This window comes from Phascolarctos cinereus, unplaced genomic scaffold (assembly GCF_003287225.1).
Source record: "Phascolarctos cinereus isolate Bilbo 61053 unplaced genomic scaffold, phaCin_HiC Scaffold_1;HRSCAF=81, whole genome shotgun sequence".
Taxonomy (NCBI): Eukaryota; Metazoa; Chordata; class Mammalia; order Diprotodontia; family Phascolarctidae; genus Phascolarctos; species Phascolarctos cinereus.
Window position 1 is genome coordinate 64,948,704 of NW_027555514.1, and position 18,309 is coordinate 64,967,012.

The 18,309-nt window shown below is 39.2% G+C and overlaps 1 protein-coding gene across 1 annotated transcript; it reads left to right on the plus strand.

Annotated features, from left to right (window-relative positions):
- Positions 1-1,524: 1,524 nt before the first annotated feature.
- Positions 1,525-17,934, plus strand: PTCHD3 (patched domain containing 3). The gene is made up of 4 exons (XM_020990340.1): positions 1,525-2,409; positions 3,318-3,439; positions 7,500-7,645; positions 16,379-17,934. Exons 1-4 carry the CDS (start codon positions 1,525-1,527, stop codon positions 17,932-17,934), a joined length of 2,709 nt encoding a protein of 902 aa, XP_020845999.1.
- The last annotated feature ends 375 nt before the right edge of the window (positions 17,935-18,309 follow it).

Sequence of the window (18,309 nt, forward strand, 5' to 3'; positions counted from 1 at the left end):
GTTTAGTAAAGCTTTACACTAGATTGGAGATTGAGGTAGAAGAGTTTTTTGTTTTCATCATGAAGCTTACTGTCTAGCAGAGGACTGAGATGGATAATTATAATGCCTGATATCACATGGCAAGTCCATTGCCCAAGATCCCAAAATAGAATCATAGCCTGATTCAGAGCCTTAGCCTTCTCTAGCCTCCTCCAGCTGGTAGTGGGCAAGTATTCCAAAGAGGCAGAATCATATAGCCTGTAAAATGATGTAAGTGGAATTTGCCTTTGAATCCTACCTTGGACATTTTTTTTGAACTATGTGATCTGTGGACTAGTCATTAGAATTTTCAGAACCTTGGTTTCTTCATCTGTAAAATGAGAATAAAATGTTTGCTTTTTTAATAAAATAATTTCATAGGATTTTTGCAAGGAAAATATTTGGGAAACCTTGAAAATGTAAATTGTTCTTATTCTAACTCTCTCAGGCATTATTTAAATCCCAGAGACATGGAATTTACAAGATTAAAATTTAGATGGTGCTAACAGATCCAGATCAAAGGCCAGTGAGAGTTTGAGACTGCATAAAAGAAGGCTTCACCTTACAGAGACTCCACCTCTCCAGATTCAATTCTACCAATTTTGCATCAATACTGTATAAGCAACTCTTAATTTTGTCCACCTGAGATAAGCAAAAGACAGTAGGTAATGCAAAGTTTTGATGGGATGTTGAGGGGTGGCCTGTGCTTTGTATATCCACAGCACGTTTTAAATCCTAAGTGGGCTTCTTCCTACAACCGCTCCTCATCTGGGCTCTTTTCTGCATTAGTCCAAGTCAGGTATATGAAAAGAAATGTGATGGGGGAAATGCCACTTAAAGCCATAAAAAAAAATCTTCCTTTCATTAGTTTGAATGATTCGGAGCGGGCCATATTGTCATCCTTCATATCGTTAGGAAATCCTACTGATGGCCCCTATCTACAAAAGTGGGTAAGCCTTAAACGCCCCTTCAGTGACCAGATGGCTTTTCTACATTGCTAGAGCATTAATCTCTACAAACACCTGAAAGCCTCTGCCGGCATGCTTGTTGTTCAAGCCTCTTGGTACGGACCCTTTTGCTTAGAGTTCCACATGGGAGTGGAAAGAATCTCCTAACTAGGTTGTCTCACCCCCTGAGATTTCCCCTCTCCCCCTCCCAAGAATCCCTCCAGAAGTATTGTTCCAGCCAGTCCAAGGTCTCGATGCTCACCGGGGTTGTGACAAGAGTCAAACTGAGACGGGGAAGAAGTCCTCAGAGTCTCACTTCCCCGCCTCTCCCGCGCCTGTAGTGAAGGCTGGGCTTGGTTGTGATTTCCACGGAACCTGCAGGGCCTGGAGGACTTGCGGGTAGAGAAGTCAGACTACTTTTAGCGAGTGACTGGAAGGGTCTGTGCGGCTCCCCCCGGCAGCGCTGCCTTTGATTTCTCCCGGGAGCAGCAGGCAGAGAGGCTGCCGCCTGTCTGCTATCTGGCGGCTCAATATGCACATAGTCAGTCCGATTCCTACGATGATTCAGAATGGCCAGAAGTCACCCTCTGAACATCGTCCACGGTTTCCACCGCCTGAGCCTGAATCTCTTTTATGGAAAGAGGTAGACAAGCTGGTCACTTGCAGCAAGAAGCGAGACCGCGCCTCCCAGGTCAGGGGACCCCAGTGCCACACCAACTGCATCGAGGCCCCCCTGTCCCGGCTATTCCGCAAATTGGGGCGCTTAGTGGGCAAGTACCCCTGGGTTTTTCTGCTGCTGCCGGTGTTGCTGTCGGCCGGCCTGGGAAGTGGCTTTATGTTCCTGCAGAAGCTCAAAACGGACGATATTGAGGAGCAATTCACGCCTGTTGGGGGCCCGGCGAAGGGAGAGAGGAGCCTGGCCCAGGAGTATTTTCCTACCAACGACTCGGGTAGCTTTTCGGCGTCCAGGCTCACAACAGAGGGCTCGTTCGCCTCGCTCCTGGTAGTCTCTACCTCGGACTCGTTGCTGACAACACCGGCTTGGGACGAGGTCAGGTTGCTGGACGCCAACGTGAGGAACCTAAGTATAAAGGACGCCGAAGGGGTTTCCTTCACCTACGAAAGCCTGTGCGCCCAGACGCTCGATGGCTGCAGCCTCCCCAACCCGCTTCTGGAATTTCAGCCTGTGTCCACGAACCTTACTTTCCCCGTCCTGGTGGTAAATAGCACTACCTCGGTCTTTCTGGGCAACCTGGTTGGGGGCGTGGAACTGGGGTCCGGGATAAGCCCCAGCAGGAATCTGGAGAAGGCTAAGGCTCTGAAGCTGATATACTACCTGCGCGAAGACGCAGCACCCGACGGTGAACTGAGCCGCGAATGGCTGAGCGCTTTCCTCCGGGACTTCCCGTTGATGCTGCAGGACCTGCGGCTGGAAAACTTGGAGGTACCTACAGGAGCGTGCGGCTGGAGATGGGGAGGCAAGGCTAGGGAGGGAACGTGGGATTTCCTTGTTCTAGGGCCTTAGAGAGTTGCTCAGGGCACTGAGAGAGGTTAGGTGACTTGCCCAGGGTCACACAACCAATGTATGTCAGAGGCAATACTTGAATTCAGGTCTTGCTGGGTTCCAGTCCAGCTCACTATCGACTAGGCCGCTATGCTTTCCGAAAATGCTTTTAAATGAGAGTTTCCGTCTGATGAAGTCAGTGGCTTCATGCGGGCTGGGTGTTTTTCTGAGTTCCCTGCAGTAGTCTCAAACCAAAGCTGCCTAAAGACCTGTCTAGGCTCATCATCAAAGTCAAATAGGGGCACTAGGCTCTTGAGTGTGTTAAACAGAGAAGGTATGGAAGCATTTAGAATTGGGAGCAACAAAAAGCTGCCCCCTTCATTGATATTACATTATTGATGTTGGAAATATCCATTTTCCTCATTTTTCTTGATGCAAAATTGCCTTTGGAAATGCAACCTTGAGGTAATAGCCATTTTGGGGGGGGCTAGGCAATGGGGTTAAGTGACTTACACAGGGTCACACAGCTAGTAAGTGTCATGTGTCTGAGGCTGGATTTGAACTCAGGTCCTCCTGAATCCGGGGCCAGTGTTCTATCCACTGTACCACCTAGCTGCTTCTGCCACTTCTTCTCTAAAGCAAAGGTGGTTGTGACTCAGTGGGGAATGTGGGAGAAGAGGATGGTGCCAGCAAATTTTCATTTTTTCTGTAGCAAAAAATAGAATCTGTATATTTAAATTTCTCCTATAATTTTTACATGTTATAAATTGTAAACTGTTGTATTTCGCCCTTTAAAATTTATGTACAGATAAAAAAAATGTAATTTGCCTGATTCTGTTTTATGTCAGGTGTTCTACTTTACATCGCTATCCAGACAGGAGGAATTCGAAGGAAATGTGAAGGAAGTCATTCCTTTGTTTTCTGTCTCCTGTTTTCTCATCATATTCTTTTCAGTGGTCTCGTGTTATAGGTAATTGTGCTTATTATTATTTTTTAATTCTTAATTGAATATTATCTTCTCTTTACTTCCATCACCATTTGCTTATGAGTAAGTGTAGAAGCAACAGAAACTGGTATGGCTTAGAACTGGCACATCATATTTACCTTATTTACTGCCTTAATGGTCCTATTTTTGTATTTGTATTGAATATAAACTTATATTAAGAGAGCAGTGGAACCTTGAAGCAAGTCATTGAGTTTATGTTGAATTTAAAACATTATAGCAGAAATCATTGATAAAGTGTGTGCCCTAACTGTAACAAAAATGAGTTTATTTTTCCACTGTGAGAATCTTCGTTTTTCTGCTTATATTTTTTTCTTTGGCTATATTGATAAAACAGAAGTTTGAGCTCAAAGATAAAAAAAATCCTTATTTGTTGGGGGGGTGATGTTGAAAATTATCATGGCATTTCCATCATTCTTGCAAGGAATGCAAGTTGTGCACAAAAAATGTTTGAATGAATTCAATTTTAAAAATACTGGTTGAGTTGAGCAAAACAACTATATTTTGCCATTTCTGGGTAACATCCCAAATTAGTCTGATTTAATTTTTTCCATTTCAACCATTTATTTTAGCATCCTATATTAATTCAATAAGTGTTTATTAAGCACCTATTTTATCAAAGCATGTTAAAGGTTTTGAGGAAGACATAAAAGGAAAATTAATAGTCCCTCCCCTCAGAAAGCCTACAATCTGGCAGAAGAGATTTTTCTATGCAATTATTGTCATAATTTACTTTTTTAAATAGTTAAACACATAAAAGTAGTGCAATAAAGGTGCTATGAGAGTATGGAAGGGAGAGGGTTAGGAAGAGTACTACGTCAAGGTAATTCCTAGGCTGCAAACCTGAGTGTCTAGAAGGATAGCACTGCCTTCAACAGAGCTAGGGAAGGTGGGAAGAAGTTTGGCTTTTAGAGGAAAGATGTTGAGTATTATTTTGTACCTATTCAGTCTAACACTCTAAAATGTCTACAAAATATCCAAGTGGAAATGTCCAATACGCAGTCGATATTGTGGGACAAAAGCTGATGAAAGTGAGAGCTGGATATATTGATCTGGGAGTAATTTGCATAGGGATGATAATTGAATCTATAGAACTTCATGAGATTACCTTGAGAGGAAGTGTAGAAGAGGGCCCAGGACAGAGCTTTGGACTACACCCAGTTAGCAACATGGAAGATTTTGATGACTTGACTACCCATTACCTCCAGCATCCATTCCTCTGTTTTGCTTTTAAAGCCCTTCACAAATGCCCCCAGCCTACCTTTTCCAATCTTATCCAGTATTACTTCACTTTCCATACTCTTTAATTCATGCTCTAGCCAAACTCGATTCCTTGTTGTCCCTCATGCCTGACTCCATATCCCATCTCTGGACCTTTGTAATGATTCTATCCAATGCCTAAAATGCACTCTTGCCTCACTTCTGACTCTTAAAATCCCCATTTCCTTCAAAATTTGCCTCATGTGTCACCTTCTCCATGAAAGTTTTTTTTATCTCCATCTTGCTAGTGCTCACCCCCAGAACTGCATTGTACTGGTTTTTTTTTTTTTATCAACTTGTGCCTGTTGTCTTCTCTAATAGACTGCAGACTCTTTGAGGGTATGGGGCTGTTCTTTTTTTCTTTTTCTTTGCATCCCTAGCTTCTAGGACAGCCCTTGACACATAATAGGCACTTAATAAATGCTCAGCTATGGAGATGGAAGAGGAACAGCCAAATAGGAAGGAGGAAAATCAAAAGAGAGTGTGTCCCAAAATCGCAGAGAGGAGCAAATGTCTGGGAAGACAGGGTGGTCAGTAGTATCAGATGGGGCAGAAAGGTTAAAAAGAATAAGTGCTGAGAAAAGGCCACTGGATAAAGATCATTGGTAACTTTGGGACAAGCTGTTTTAGTTGAGTAATGAGGTTGGAAGTCAGATTGGAAGGGACTGAGAATTAGGTGAGCTGAGAGAAAGTGAGGGCAGTGATTGTAGACAGTTTGATGGCATACGGGATAGAACACTGGACTTAGAATCAAGAAGATCTGAGTTTGAGTCTTTCTTCAGATACTAACTGCATGTTCCTAGGCAAGTCACTTAACCTGTGTCTCCCTCAGTTTCTGCACCTATACAATGGGATAACGACAACACCTACTTCATAGGATTGGTCTTCAGATCAAATGAGATCAGATACATAAAGTGCTTTGCAAACAATAAAGTGTTATGTAAATGTTGGCTACTATTAGCCTTTTTCTAGGAGTTTGGTTATGAAATGGAGGAAAGAGTTATCATTAATAGGGTTAAGAAGTTGGGTTTTTTTTTTTTTGTTTTGTTAAAGGATGGGGAAACCTGTGTATGTTTGTAAGCAGCAGGGAAGGAGCTAGAGATTGACCAAGCAGCTTAGAATTTATTTGTTAGAGAATATAGAACTATTGACAGTTCTGAGCATGTGAATGACATTGAAACCATGTGGAAGCTCCCCATGAGATCATCACTGCTTTGCCTTGCCCCTGCCTGAAACCTTGAAGCAAAGGCTAAGTAGGTAAGAAACCTGGAGACTTTTAAATGTCAACACAGAAAATTCAGTTTTGCATTTGGAGGCAGATTAATTCTGTAAATTCTCCATCAGTGGTACCTGTTACACCAATCTTCCTCTAGCTGCACTGGTACCTCGGGTCTGGTCATCTGGTCTCACTACCTTTGGTACAAATGGCATTCCCATAAGACCTCCTCCTCAACCTATTCTAATCAACTGTCTCCCCACATAGCAGTTGAACTAGCCTCCTACTTCACTGAGAAGACTGAGGCCATCCCTCAACATCCCATCAAAACTCTATATTACCTACTGTCTTTTGCTTATCTCAGACCACCATGTTCCTAACTGGGTGTAGTCCAAAGCTCAGTCCTTTCTACCTATATCCTTGGTCTCATTCCTTGATGCCTCTTCTGGGACTTTTCTTTCTCATTCACCATCAATCTTTCCCTCACCATAGGCTCTTACTTATTTGCCTTTGAACATGTGTAGGTCTCTCCAATTCTTTTTTAGGGACTTTCTTTCACCCCTTTATTCCAATCAACTACCAATCTTTCACTTCTTCCCCTTCACAGCTAAATTTCAAGACAAAAGTTGTCTATACTCTGCCTCCACTTCCCCAGTATCTGCTCTTTCCTCAACCCTGGGCTTCAGTTTCCATTACTCTATTGAAATTCCTCTCTTTAAGGCCACCAAACATCTAGTTATAGATCAAGTGAATTCCCCTCCCCCATTTTTTCCTCCTTGATCTCTCTGAATAATTCTCTACTCTTTACCATCCCTCTCATACCACATAAATTCTTTTCCTTTGGCCCCAGAAACACCATGCTGTTGTGATTCTTCTTTTGCCTCTGTAGTTGTGCCTTCCCTGAATCCTTCACCGATTTATGAGCTCTTTTCCCATACTTTACAAGTATGGTACTTTCCAAGGTTCTCAATCTTTGTTTCTCTCACTTGACAACCTCATTCACTTCCTCAATGGTCCAAAACCTGTTGCATTTAGTGGGAGACATTTTGAATAGACCACACAAGTGATCTTCAAGCAAAGACTGGTATTATCACCGTGGGGATTGGGTTGCACTCGATGGTTAATGGAGCCCCTCCCTACTCTGAAATTCTATGTTTCTGTGATTTAGCTCAATATGCTGGATTTTATACTCTAGAGGATTTCAGAGAATGCCTATGCCATTTATTGACCCAAAATAAACCTAAATAGTTTTCTATTGAAAGATGTGGACTATGTTTATGCCTACAGCTAGAAAAAAAGGAGGCTTGCATTGCTTTTTGTATATGTCTCTGTAGATCAACGTGGAGGGAGGCATTAACCTTCAAGAACCAGAACGTTTGGTCTTTTCAAAGTGGGGACTTCTGTAAGTTAATAAGTGTAGTTAAAGTCAGTGCTCTGAATAAATTCACTGTTTAGTGGTATCTTACAGATTTCCAAGAAAACTTTTTTGAATTAGCTGAAATTAAGTAGATGGATCATTATCTCAGTAATATTTCTCTTCAAATTTTTCAGGATGAACCACATAATCAGCAAAATGTGGGTGGCAGCCTTTGGAGTCATTTCAGCTGGTTTAGCAGTGGTGAGCAGCTTTGGCCTCTTGCTGTATTGTGGGGTGCCATTTGTTGTCACAGTTGCCAATGCAGTGTTTCTTATTCTAGGTAAGCAAAAGAGTAATAGAATTATAAATCTATTTCAATTAAGTTAAAAGATCTGGGAAGGAAAAGTTCATTAGGTTCCCTGGGTGAATGTCCCTTGAATTCGTACACCAGGCCTACATGATACAAGATTATTTCTTTTTTTGTTCTTACCAGTACATATAGGCATACCAATAAAAGCGCAAATAAGGCACAAAACTATTTATGTTGTTAAATTGTCTTCATTCAATAAACATTTATTGAGAAGTGCTATGTATGCATATTCACATGTCTATTTCTATCTCTATCATCTATCTGTCTACCGATCTCTCTCTCTTCCTCTCTGTTTATTGATCTATCCATTCTATCCATCTATTTATTGATCTATCTCTATATCTGTCTGTCTTTTTGTCTATCTACTGATTTTTCTGTCTACTGATCTATCTATCTATCTATCTATCTATCTATCTATCTATCTATCTATCTATCTATCATCTATCTCAATGTTCTTGGCACTGGGGCTACAAAGACAGAAATGAAACAGGCCCTGTCCTCAAGGAGCTAGTATTTTACTGGGGACTGGGAGGGATAACATGAATAGTCAATACAAAATAGTTAAGTAATTTTGAAGGAGAGAGCACTAACAACTTGACGATTGGAAAAGGCAACATGGCAACTAAGCTGAGCCTTGAAGGAAGCTAGGCATTCTTTGACATGGAGGGAGAGAGTCACCCTGTGCAGTCATATGAAGTCAGGAGATGGGAGGTTGGGTATTGAAAAGGGCAAGCAGAATAGATTTAGAGTTATTTGTATATCAATCAAGAAATACAGTCTTAAGAAAATTTCAGAACAATATCCTACAAAAATGAAATGTCTTTTAAAAATATTCAACAACGCGATTTAGAAATTCAATAATCTTACGTTCCTATGACTGCCACCTTGACTGTTCTTTAAACAGTGCAGCATCTTAGGATCTATCATAGATATAGACCTAGAAGAAGCCTTAGAGGTCAAGAAACGTAGCTCCCTCATTTTACATATGAGAAAACTGAGGCCCAGCTAACCCTCGAACCTTGAGAGTAAGATGTTACTAGCCTGGTTCTGAGATAATAGAGCACCCTGAAGTATTATGGGGTATCACTCTTATCTAATGCCATTGGTTCAAACCTGCACCAACTATGTTCCCCTTTTTTTTAGGTGTTGGTGACTAGTGCCCCAGTTCCATTTAACCATTTAACATCAATTGACTAATATAAAGGGATATTTACTTTGAAGATATAGTAAGCTTAAACTAGCCTTCCCCACATAGAGGACTCTACATTAGCCATCCTCCGTACATGGAATGCATTCCCTTCTTACCTCTGAGTCTTGGAATCTTCTTTCAAAACTCTCCTTAAGTGTTGTCTTCTACATAAAACCTTTCTTGATTTCCTTCGGTGTCAATTCAACCATCCTCCCCCATTTATCTCGTATTTATTGTTATCATTGATAATAATAACTAACATTTGTGTAGCTCTTACTAGATGCCAGGCACTGTGCTAAGTGCTTTACAATTATTATCTCATTTATCTGCACACCAACCCTGGGAAGCTGGTACTATTATTGCCCCCATTTTACAGATGAAGAAACTGAGGCAAACAGGGGTTATTGACTTACCCAAGGTCTCACAGCTAGTAAATGTCTGAGACCAAATTTAAATTCAGGTCTACTCACTGTGCTATCTTCCCCAATAGAACGTAAACTTCCTTGACAGCAAGGACTGTTTCATTTTTTTCCCTTTATATCCAAAGTGCCTATCACAATACTTGGCACATCGCAGGCACTCAAGAAATATTTGGTTAGTTGTTGCTATTGCTAGCATTTCTGTGTTTATGGCCAATAATAGAAGGGAAAAGGATTTTCTTGCTTTATTTCTGTATTTACTGAGAAGCCTTTTAGGGTATCTCAATTGCATATAATACTAACTTTTAGTTTTAGATATACTTTTATTACTTTTTAATGAAAAAAAGTTCTTTTATGTCTATTCTTGGTAGGGCTGACATAAGCTGTTCCTGATGAAGACATCCTGGCCTTTTGTGATTATCATATAGATGTTCACTAACAATCCCTTTAATATGTCATTAAATTTAGCCAGGGATCAATGTCAAGCTTGCTGCCTAATATTTTGAAAGTTCTACTTTTTTCTCTGTTGGTGAATATTGGGCCAACACTTGCCTTACTCCTATCTTGAGGTGCCTCTCCTTTACTCCATGTTCTTGTAAAGATCAGTGGTAGGAGCGTGGCAATCACAGCTGCCAATTCTTGGAATTTAGTTAATGTTGGCCTAAAGAAGCTAACTTAGCAAAGACAGGTAGGTGATCTTTTACAATCTTTCTTTTTATCTTGGGTTTCAAGACCTTCTTACTTATTTTTGTTCTGTCCTTTCCAGCCCAAGGATTATTGAAACAAAATAAGATTGGAGTTCAGCCTTGCTTCTCTTCCTTACTGTGTACTCATCCATCCTATCAATGCAGTCATCTAGCCTTGGCTAGCTTTTCATGTCCAGTCTTTCATCTTCCTCATTTCCCTTGATATAGGTTTTTAAAAAATTCTCCCCTTTGGTTGTCTTTTTTTTTCCTTCACAGCCTTGCTCACTCTAACTTTTAGTGTTCCTTATAAGATGATGTCATTTTGTATTTATGGTCTATGATCTGTCTTTGCCTTTTTTTCTGTGCATGTCTTTTAAAAATCTATGTTGGTTTATGAGTTTCTTGTATGTACACATTGGAATCTTTAGACTACTTCCCCTTTCTTTCCTTTTTTTTTAGGCAGTTGGGGTTAAGGGACTTGCCCAGGGTTACACAGCTATTAATGTCAAGTGTTTGGTCTGAGGCCGGATTTGAACTCAGGTCCTCTTGACTTCAGGGCTGGTGCTCTATCTACTGTGTTGCTTAGCTGCGCCCTTTCCCCTTTCTTTCCTTGAGGACACCAAAAAGTATCTTCAGAATTTCATTCTTGACAGCTTTCCATCTCTCCTGAGCTGACTGACTCTTCCTGTAGAATTTTTGTCTATTGGAGGTTAGCTATTATTTCTCTGAGCCCTTAGAAGTCTGGTGGGGAGAGGGTCCTTCAAAATCTATGGTATGTATCATACTATAACTATCTTTCATTCCATTCTCCTTTTTAAAGAAGGTTATTTATTTAAACCATAGCTATCACAAGCAGAGTGATAAGAGATTGGTATATTTTTATCCTTTGATACAAGTAAAGGATATGAACTTATGGTCCCATGTAATTATATGTTCTACACATAAAAAGCATGATGCTTAAGTAGTTGCCATAGTCCCCAGTGCTTGAATAGTAGAAGTCCAAGTTTTATTTACTCATTGTAATACCCAGATGGGAGAATACAGGTGTGATGATGATGATGATAATAGCTAATATTTATAAAGTACTTTAAGTTTTTCCAAGATGCATTTATTTAATGCTCACTAGAACCCTATGAAAGTAGGTGCTATTATTACCCCCATGATTACAGATTAAGAAAGTGAGGCAAAGGAAGTTAATAACAATAACAAACATTTCTATAGCGCCTACTGTGTGCCAGGCACTGTGCTAAGCACCTTACAATTATTGAGTCATTTGATTCTCACAACAGGTAAGTGCTATCATTATCTCCATTTTATAGATGAGGAAACTGAGACAAACAGGTTAAATGACTTACCCAGGGTCATATAGCTAATAGTTGGCTGAGATCATATTTGAACTCAGGTCTTCCTGACTTCAAGTTCAATGCTTTATCCATTTAGATGCCATCATTGTCAAATTGATGATTAGGGAATATGGTGTGATGACCATCTCCCCACAGAAATATTTGTCAGGTTGCGGAGGCAGGGGTCAGGGTGGATGTCTTGTGACATTGCTTCAGCTTACCGTAGATATTCTTTCTGCTGACTACTCTGAAGGGGAGTATAAGAGAATAGGGGCTCATTCTCCACGCCATAGTGAACTACACCCTCAATGTTCTTCTGGATGCCTTTTTTTGCAAGGAATTTATTTTTATTCTCTTTCTTCCCCTATTGGGATTGGAGTGGCAGGGATATACGGTATATTTCTATTAATTAAAATAATTTATTAAAAACAGAGAAGTAGGGGTAGGGCGCACTACAAACGTGGAATGGTACGTGCTTTTTTAGATGAGGTCACTGTATTGTTAGTTTTGCTTAGTTCTATTTTGTTACACGAGAGATCTCAGGAAGGGCAGATGATCTGTAAATGTTTGTTATGTAAAAACAAACCCATCAATAAAGCTTTTTTTTTAAAGTTCCTGGGCCAGCATTGCCAAAACCCTGTCTACTGTTACCACCATCTTCCAATAGCCACTAGACTCTGAAACCACTTGGCAAAAATAGGAATGAAAGGTCATATCTCTTCCCTGCTTCACAAACTACCTTGATTCTGATGCTTCCCCTCTATTGGTTAGCTCTGATTTATCTTGTATATGTCTTGTTTGCACATAGTTCTTTGCATGTTTCCTTTTCCATTAGACTGTGAGCAACTTGAGAGCAAGGTCTGTCTTTTGTATTTCGTTGTATCTGTATCACTCAGCCAATTGCCCGGCACTTAGTAAGCACTTAATAAATATTTATCACCTGCTTCCCTGACTAAAATGGTGTTGTTACTTCCTGGAAATATTCTTATCATTTCTATGTCAGTAAAGAAGGACTGGTTGCTGGTCTGATTCAGGTCCAAAACAGCAAATTTCCTCATCACTTTCTCCATCTTTAAAAGAATGAAGCTATCATTAGTGCAAGTCAGAAATTTATTAGTTGTCCTGCTTTTGACAGTAAGATTTCTATCAGATGCCCAGTTAGCATTATGATATCATTTTTCCTGACTCCTTTGTGATATTGCCTTGACTCACTATCCATTTCCTTCTGTTTGGGTGGTTTGTTGAATAATTCCACCTCAATATCCCTTCTGACTCTCCACCTATTGATCCACACACAAATCCTCTCTCTGCCTCATTTCACCACTCCAAACATGGATTTCCCTGAGCAGATCTTATTATGCAATAATATTCCACCAATCCTTCCATTGATTCATTTTGAATAATATATGCCATTCCATAGTCACAATTCAGTTATGTTACATCCTACTAACTCTCAAGTACCTACTAGTATCTCTTATTGCCTCCTTGCCCTCCTCCTGCTTTTTTATCTAGACTTCAGAACTTGGTAATAGTTAGTTGAGGCCATGTGGTTTATTATTGCCTTTCTTTTTGGATACTGTCTCCCATCATATTTTATCCACATTGGATCCACTATGGGTATTTTTCCTTGTGTATCTGGTTAGACCCATGTACATCAGCAGGTTTCTCTCTCTTGCATTTAAAAATGTTTTTAATTGACATCTCTTGTTGTTATATCACATTCATTTTAAAATCTATCCATCCCTGACCCCTTCTGAGTCAGCTCTTATAACAAAAATTAAAAAAGAATGGAAAAAAGCAATTTAGCAAAACTAATCAACATATCAATTGAGTGACAATAATATGATAGCAATATTCCACATTTTTAGTCCCTCTGCAAAGAAAAGAAGGAGGTCATTTGTTCATCTCTTCTCTGTGGTGGCCATGTTTCATCATTATAATCATACATCTTTCGATATTGCTTTGTGAAATTCTTTTTTCTTGTTGCTTTTATTTCTGCTTCTCTTGCTGTAGTCCAAGGTGTGTATTGTTTTCTTATTTAACTCTGCATCAGTTCATGTAAATCTTCCAGTTCTTCTCTGGATGCTTTTAATTTATCATTTTTTAGTGTGTAGTAATATTCCAATACATTCAAGTATGACAATTTGTTTGGTTTTTGTCCAGTCAATGGGCAACCCCTCCCCAAGAACATTTCATAACACATATAACACAAAAGCAGACTCTATGTGTTACTATGAATCTCTTTCATATTGCTTTTTTTTGTATGATCATAGGAGTATAATCATAAGGTCTACATGTTACTTTCAAAATTTTCTTGCTTGTATATGTTTCATTCTGAACTTCCTTCTCTCTCTTCTGTGCATTTAAAGTATTATAATGCCCTTATTTTTTTGTCTTTACTTTTGCAAACCCTCCTTATTTTGATTCCCCTATCCCAAATGAAAACTAAGAGAAATAAAGAAAAAAAAAGATTTGTAACAAATAAGCATAGTCAAGTAAAACAAATGTCTCGTTTTCACTTGTCTGTCAGGGGGTAGGTCATATACTTCATCATAAGTCCTTTGGAGATGTAGTTGTTCAGAGTTCTTAAAATTTTCAAAGATATTTTTCTTTGCAATGTTGTGTTTCTTGTATAAAGTGTTTTTTAGGTTTTATTAACTTCACTCTGAGTCAGTTCATACTACCAAGATTCTTTGAAATAGTCTCTTTTGACATTTTAATGATGAATATATACATATTCAAGTGTCAGATGAACATAAACAGATGTTGCTTTTTTCATCTATTCCATTACATTGACATACCACCATTTATTTAGCCGTTCTCCAAAGAGGCATTCTAAAGCATCCTGTTACATTTTGGCCTTTCCCCTTTCCTTCCCTTCCTTTCCCTTCCCATGTTGGTTGATGTCTTCTTTGTTTTACTCATATTTCCAGGATTGAATTGAAGCTTTGAGCTAGGGCCAGGCTTCACTCCTTGCTGCTCTTTTTGAGTCCTTTGTCTCTACGTGAATTTCCAGAAATAGAGAATGATTATCAGGTTTTGACAAATCTCAGGAGGCTAGCTGTCACACCCTGGATATTAGACCCAAAAAGACAATAGAACTCTCTATTCATGTCAATTTGACCTTTGACTCACTGACTGTCAGTGGTGAAATAGCCATCAGCATTACTTGTCTCTTTTTCATTTGATCAGTGCTGAATGACCTCTCTTCTTTGAGTCCTCATTACGATTAGTTAAAACATGAGAGACTTTTTTCTCCTTCTAGTGTCCAATTCCACCATCTATGGCAGGAATTCTTAAGCTTTTCTTATGTCAAGATTCCCTTTGGCAGTTTAGTGAAGCCTATGAAGCTCTGTCTCAGAATGTGTTTATTGCCTACATTCATAATGGAAGGAAATGCTAAATTTCAGTTAGAGGTTAGTAAAAATAAAGATGCAATTATTCTCATCCAACTTCATAGGCCTCCTGAAATCAATCCATGGACCCCTTGGGTGTCCATGGACCACAGGGCAAGAACCTTGCTTCTTTGGGAAGAGTATCACACCTTTATGTTCCAAAGCTTCCATTTTTTTTCATACATTCCTTCTTTGTGTCGTATTTCCTCACTTTTAATCCCCTGTCAAAGGTTAGGATTCCCTTCTACTCTTTCCACATACTTTTTTTTGGTTTTTCTTCTTGTAGCAGAACTTTGTTTCTCTGGCAGAAGGAAAGTGCCCATACCTGGCTACATGAGTTTCTTCCAATCTACCATAATGTTTCCAGGCATTGTCCAATAAAGGAAAGATTTCAAGGCAAAGGACATTTCTAGTTTGCCCAATTACATCAAAGAAAGGAAGTTCTTTTTTGTATCTGTATAAGGCCCATTAGAAATTTAGTCAAACAGACAGATTTTCTGTTATGTAATCAATTTATTTTAAGCATTCAAGTATTATAATTCTCCTATATATGTTTAGTACAATAGACATATGTTTTCCTGCTTATCTAACAGACAAGGGAACAGGGCCATTTAGCTTGGAGAAGAGAAGACTTAAAGGTGTCTCAAAACATTTTAAGGGCAGTCATGTGAAGGAGTCATGTGATCCCAGCTGGTAGAATTAGAAAGTGGTTGGAAACTATAGTTTTGGTACAATGAGAAACTTCCTAATGATTAAAGTAATCTACAAGTGGAATTATCTGCTTCCAGAGGTAGTTTTTCCTTACTTTAGATCTTCAAATGATGCCTGGATGACTTGGAAATGTTATAAAGAAATTTTGCTACCAGGACAGGTTGGACTAGATTAATTTAGCATTCCTTCTAACTGAATTTCAATGATTCTGTTTTGGCCATACATCACAGCTAGGTGAGGTCCCTTAATACAAATATATCAGATCCTACAGCAGGGTTGTGAGCTACTCTGTTATTGGTCCTGGTGTGCCTTTGGAGGTTGGAGCCTCATGGCAAAATATTTTGGTACATTTTCATGGTTTGATGGAACTCACAATGTGGATTAATCACCTTCTAAGTTTAAGAGACTCAGGGGACTAGTAGTATCTCAAACCCATCTTCCAAGTGGCCTAGACAATCATGTTTTACTGTCTGTTTATGAGATTTCAGGGTTGTAACTCAAGCACCTTTGAGGAGGCTGACATAGGAATGTAGGAGCCAAGGTCATATTTTTCAGGATGTTATGATGGTATCAGGTTAAATTGTAGAATTCCAATTCAACTTGTCATAAAGGGTATATCTTGTCATTGTTTTAAAAAATAGATTTATTTTTAAAATTGTATTCATATCTTTTTTTACATTACTTTAATTTCCAAGAATATCTTTTCCCCTTGCCCTACCCAGAGAGGCAGTCTTTATTACAAGGAATGAAAAAGGAAGAGCAAAAAGCACGTTAGTACAACTAACCAGGAAATCAACCAAGTCTGACAGTATGTGTAATGTACAAATATACAGTCCTCACTTCTGAAAATAAGAGAGAATAGTACAGATTGTCATTATTAAATAAATAAAAAATTTGGATCAATCTGTTTAATTTTGAACGAACTATTATAAACTGCAGTTCTTTCCCCCTATTTTATAGGAGTTGGTGTTGATGACATCTTCATCATGGTTTCTGCCTGGCAGCAGACCAAACTCATACATAACATCGAAGAGAGGCTGGCTGACACCTATGCAGAGGCAGCTGTGTCCATTACAGTCACCACGTTGACTGATGTCCTTGCCTTCTATATTGGGATAATGACCTCTTTCAAATCTGTACAGTCCTTTTGTATCTATACAGGAACAACCCTTCTTTTTTGCTTTTTATATAACATTACCTGTTTTGGAGCATTTCTTGCCCTTAATGGTAAAGTCGAAGTCTATCTGAGTCAATTTGTCTTTCAACAGGAACAGGGCAGATGTTCAGCTGCAAAAAAGATCCTCTGTAGAAAAGGCCTTTATGTCTCACCAAATGGTAAAGAAGAAATCCATGCAATGAATACATTCTTTAGGAAGTATTATGGCCCCTTGCTTACCAACATCTGGTCTAAGTTGTTTGTGGTGCTGCTGTATGCTGGCTACCTGGCTGCTAGCATCTATGGGTGTTTCCAAATCCAAGAAGGTATAGACCTTCGAAACCTGGCCACTGATAACTCCTATGTCATTCCTTATTATTCTATGGAAAAGAAATATTTTTCAGAATTTGGTCCCAGGATCATGGTTTTTATCACTAAATCTGTACCATATTGGGATGAAATCACTCGGAACAATTTGGACACTTGTATAAAAGACTTAGAAAGCAATCAATTTGTGAGTGAAACTTTCTCAGATTCTTGGTTAAGGACATATGAGAACTATTTAAAAGGTATACACCAAAATATAAATAATAGGACTATTTTTGTCAGAGACTTAAGCCAATTTTTAAAACTCATTCCAGAGTATAAAGGGGATGTTCAAGTTAATGAAACTGCAAAAGAAATATTGTCTTCACGATCCTTCATTCAGTCAATAAATGTCAGTACTGCAGTAAAAGAAAAGATGATGTTAAACCAACTAAGAAGTACTGCTGCACAGTGTGACATTCCCCTTACTGTGTATCACCCATCATTTATCTATTACGATCAGTATTCTGTGATCATAGACAACACGATTCAAAATGTGGTTGTTGCCGCTGCCGCCGTGTTGATCATTTCCTTATTATTCATTCCCAATCCACTATGTTCTTTGTGGGTGACGTTTGCTATTTCATCTGTGATTGTGGGTGTGGCAGGTTTCATGTCATATTGGGATGTCAATCTTGATTCCATATCCATGATCAACCTTATCATTTGTATTGGGTTTTCAGTAGACTTTTCAGCTCATATTTCCTATGCATTTGTTTCCAGTGAAAGTATGGATGTAAACCAAAAAGCAATTGAGGCATTGAATCTTCTGGGCTACCCAGTGGTGCAAGGTGCCACTTCTACCATAATAGGGGTGGTTGTCTTGGCTGCGGCAAATGCTTACATCTTCAGGACCTCTTTCAAGATTATGTTTCTGGTTATCTTGTTTGGGGCTGCTCATGGCCTCATCTTCATTCCAGTGTTTTTAACCTTTTTTGGAATTTGTAGCAGAGCCCATGATGCGACACCGTGTAGAGATTCTGACTGTCCTTAATTACTATGCTCTGTTGTAAATGATGCCTTTAGAGGAGTTTAAAAAATGCATGTTTTCTTGATCTGAAATACACATTTCCCAAATGTAATATATTGCATGATTTGGGTCAAAATCCTCTTTGTGTTAACCTTTCAAATCTGTTGCCATAAGAAGCAGAATCTGGCTGGGTTATATGACTTACTTTCATAGTAATATCTCTTAACACTCCCCTCCTCAATTCTACTAGTATACGTTTCCTTCTTTCCCTCTCTAACTGTACCATCTATGGTGTCACAGGATCCTCATTCCCAACCCCATGCAAATTATGCTTGTTTTTCTCTAATCAGTTTTGAGACTTGATCTAATGACTCAGGCTATTGATAACTTCTTGGTTTT

Coding starts and splice junctions, on each gene's coding strand:
- PTCHD3 (XM_020990340.1), top strand. CDS start 1,525: ATGATTCAGAATGGCCAGAAGTCACCCTCTGAACATCGTCCACGGTTT. Junction 2,410..3,317: donor TGCGGCTGGAAAACTTGGAG/GTACCTACAGGA, acceptor GTTTTATGTCAG/GTGTTCTACTTTACATCGCT. Junction 3,440..7,499: donor TCAGTGGTCTCGTGTTATAG/GTAATTGTGCTT, acceptor CAAATTTTTCAG/GATGAACCACATAATCAGCA.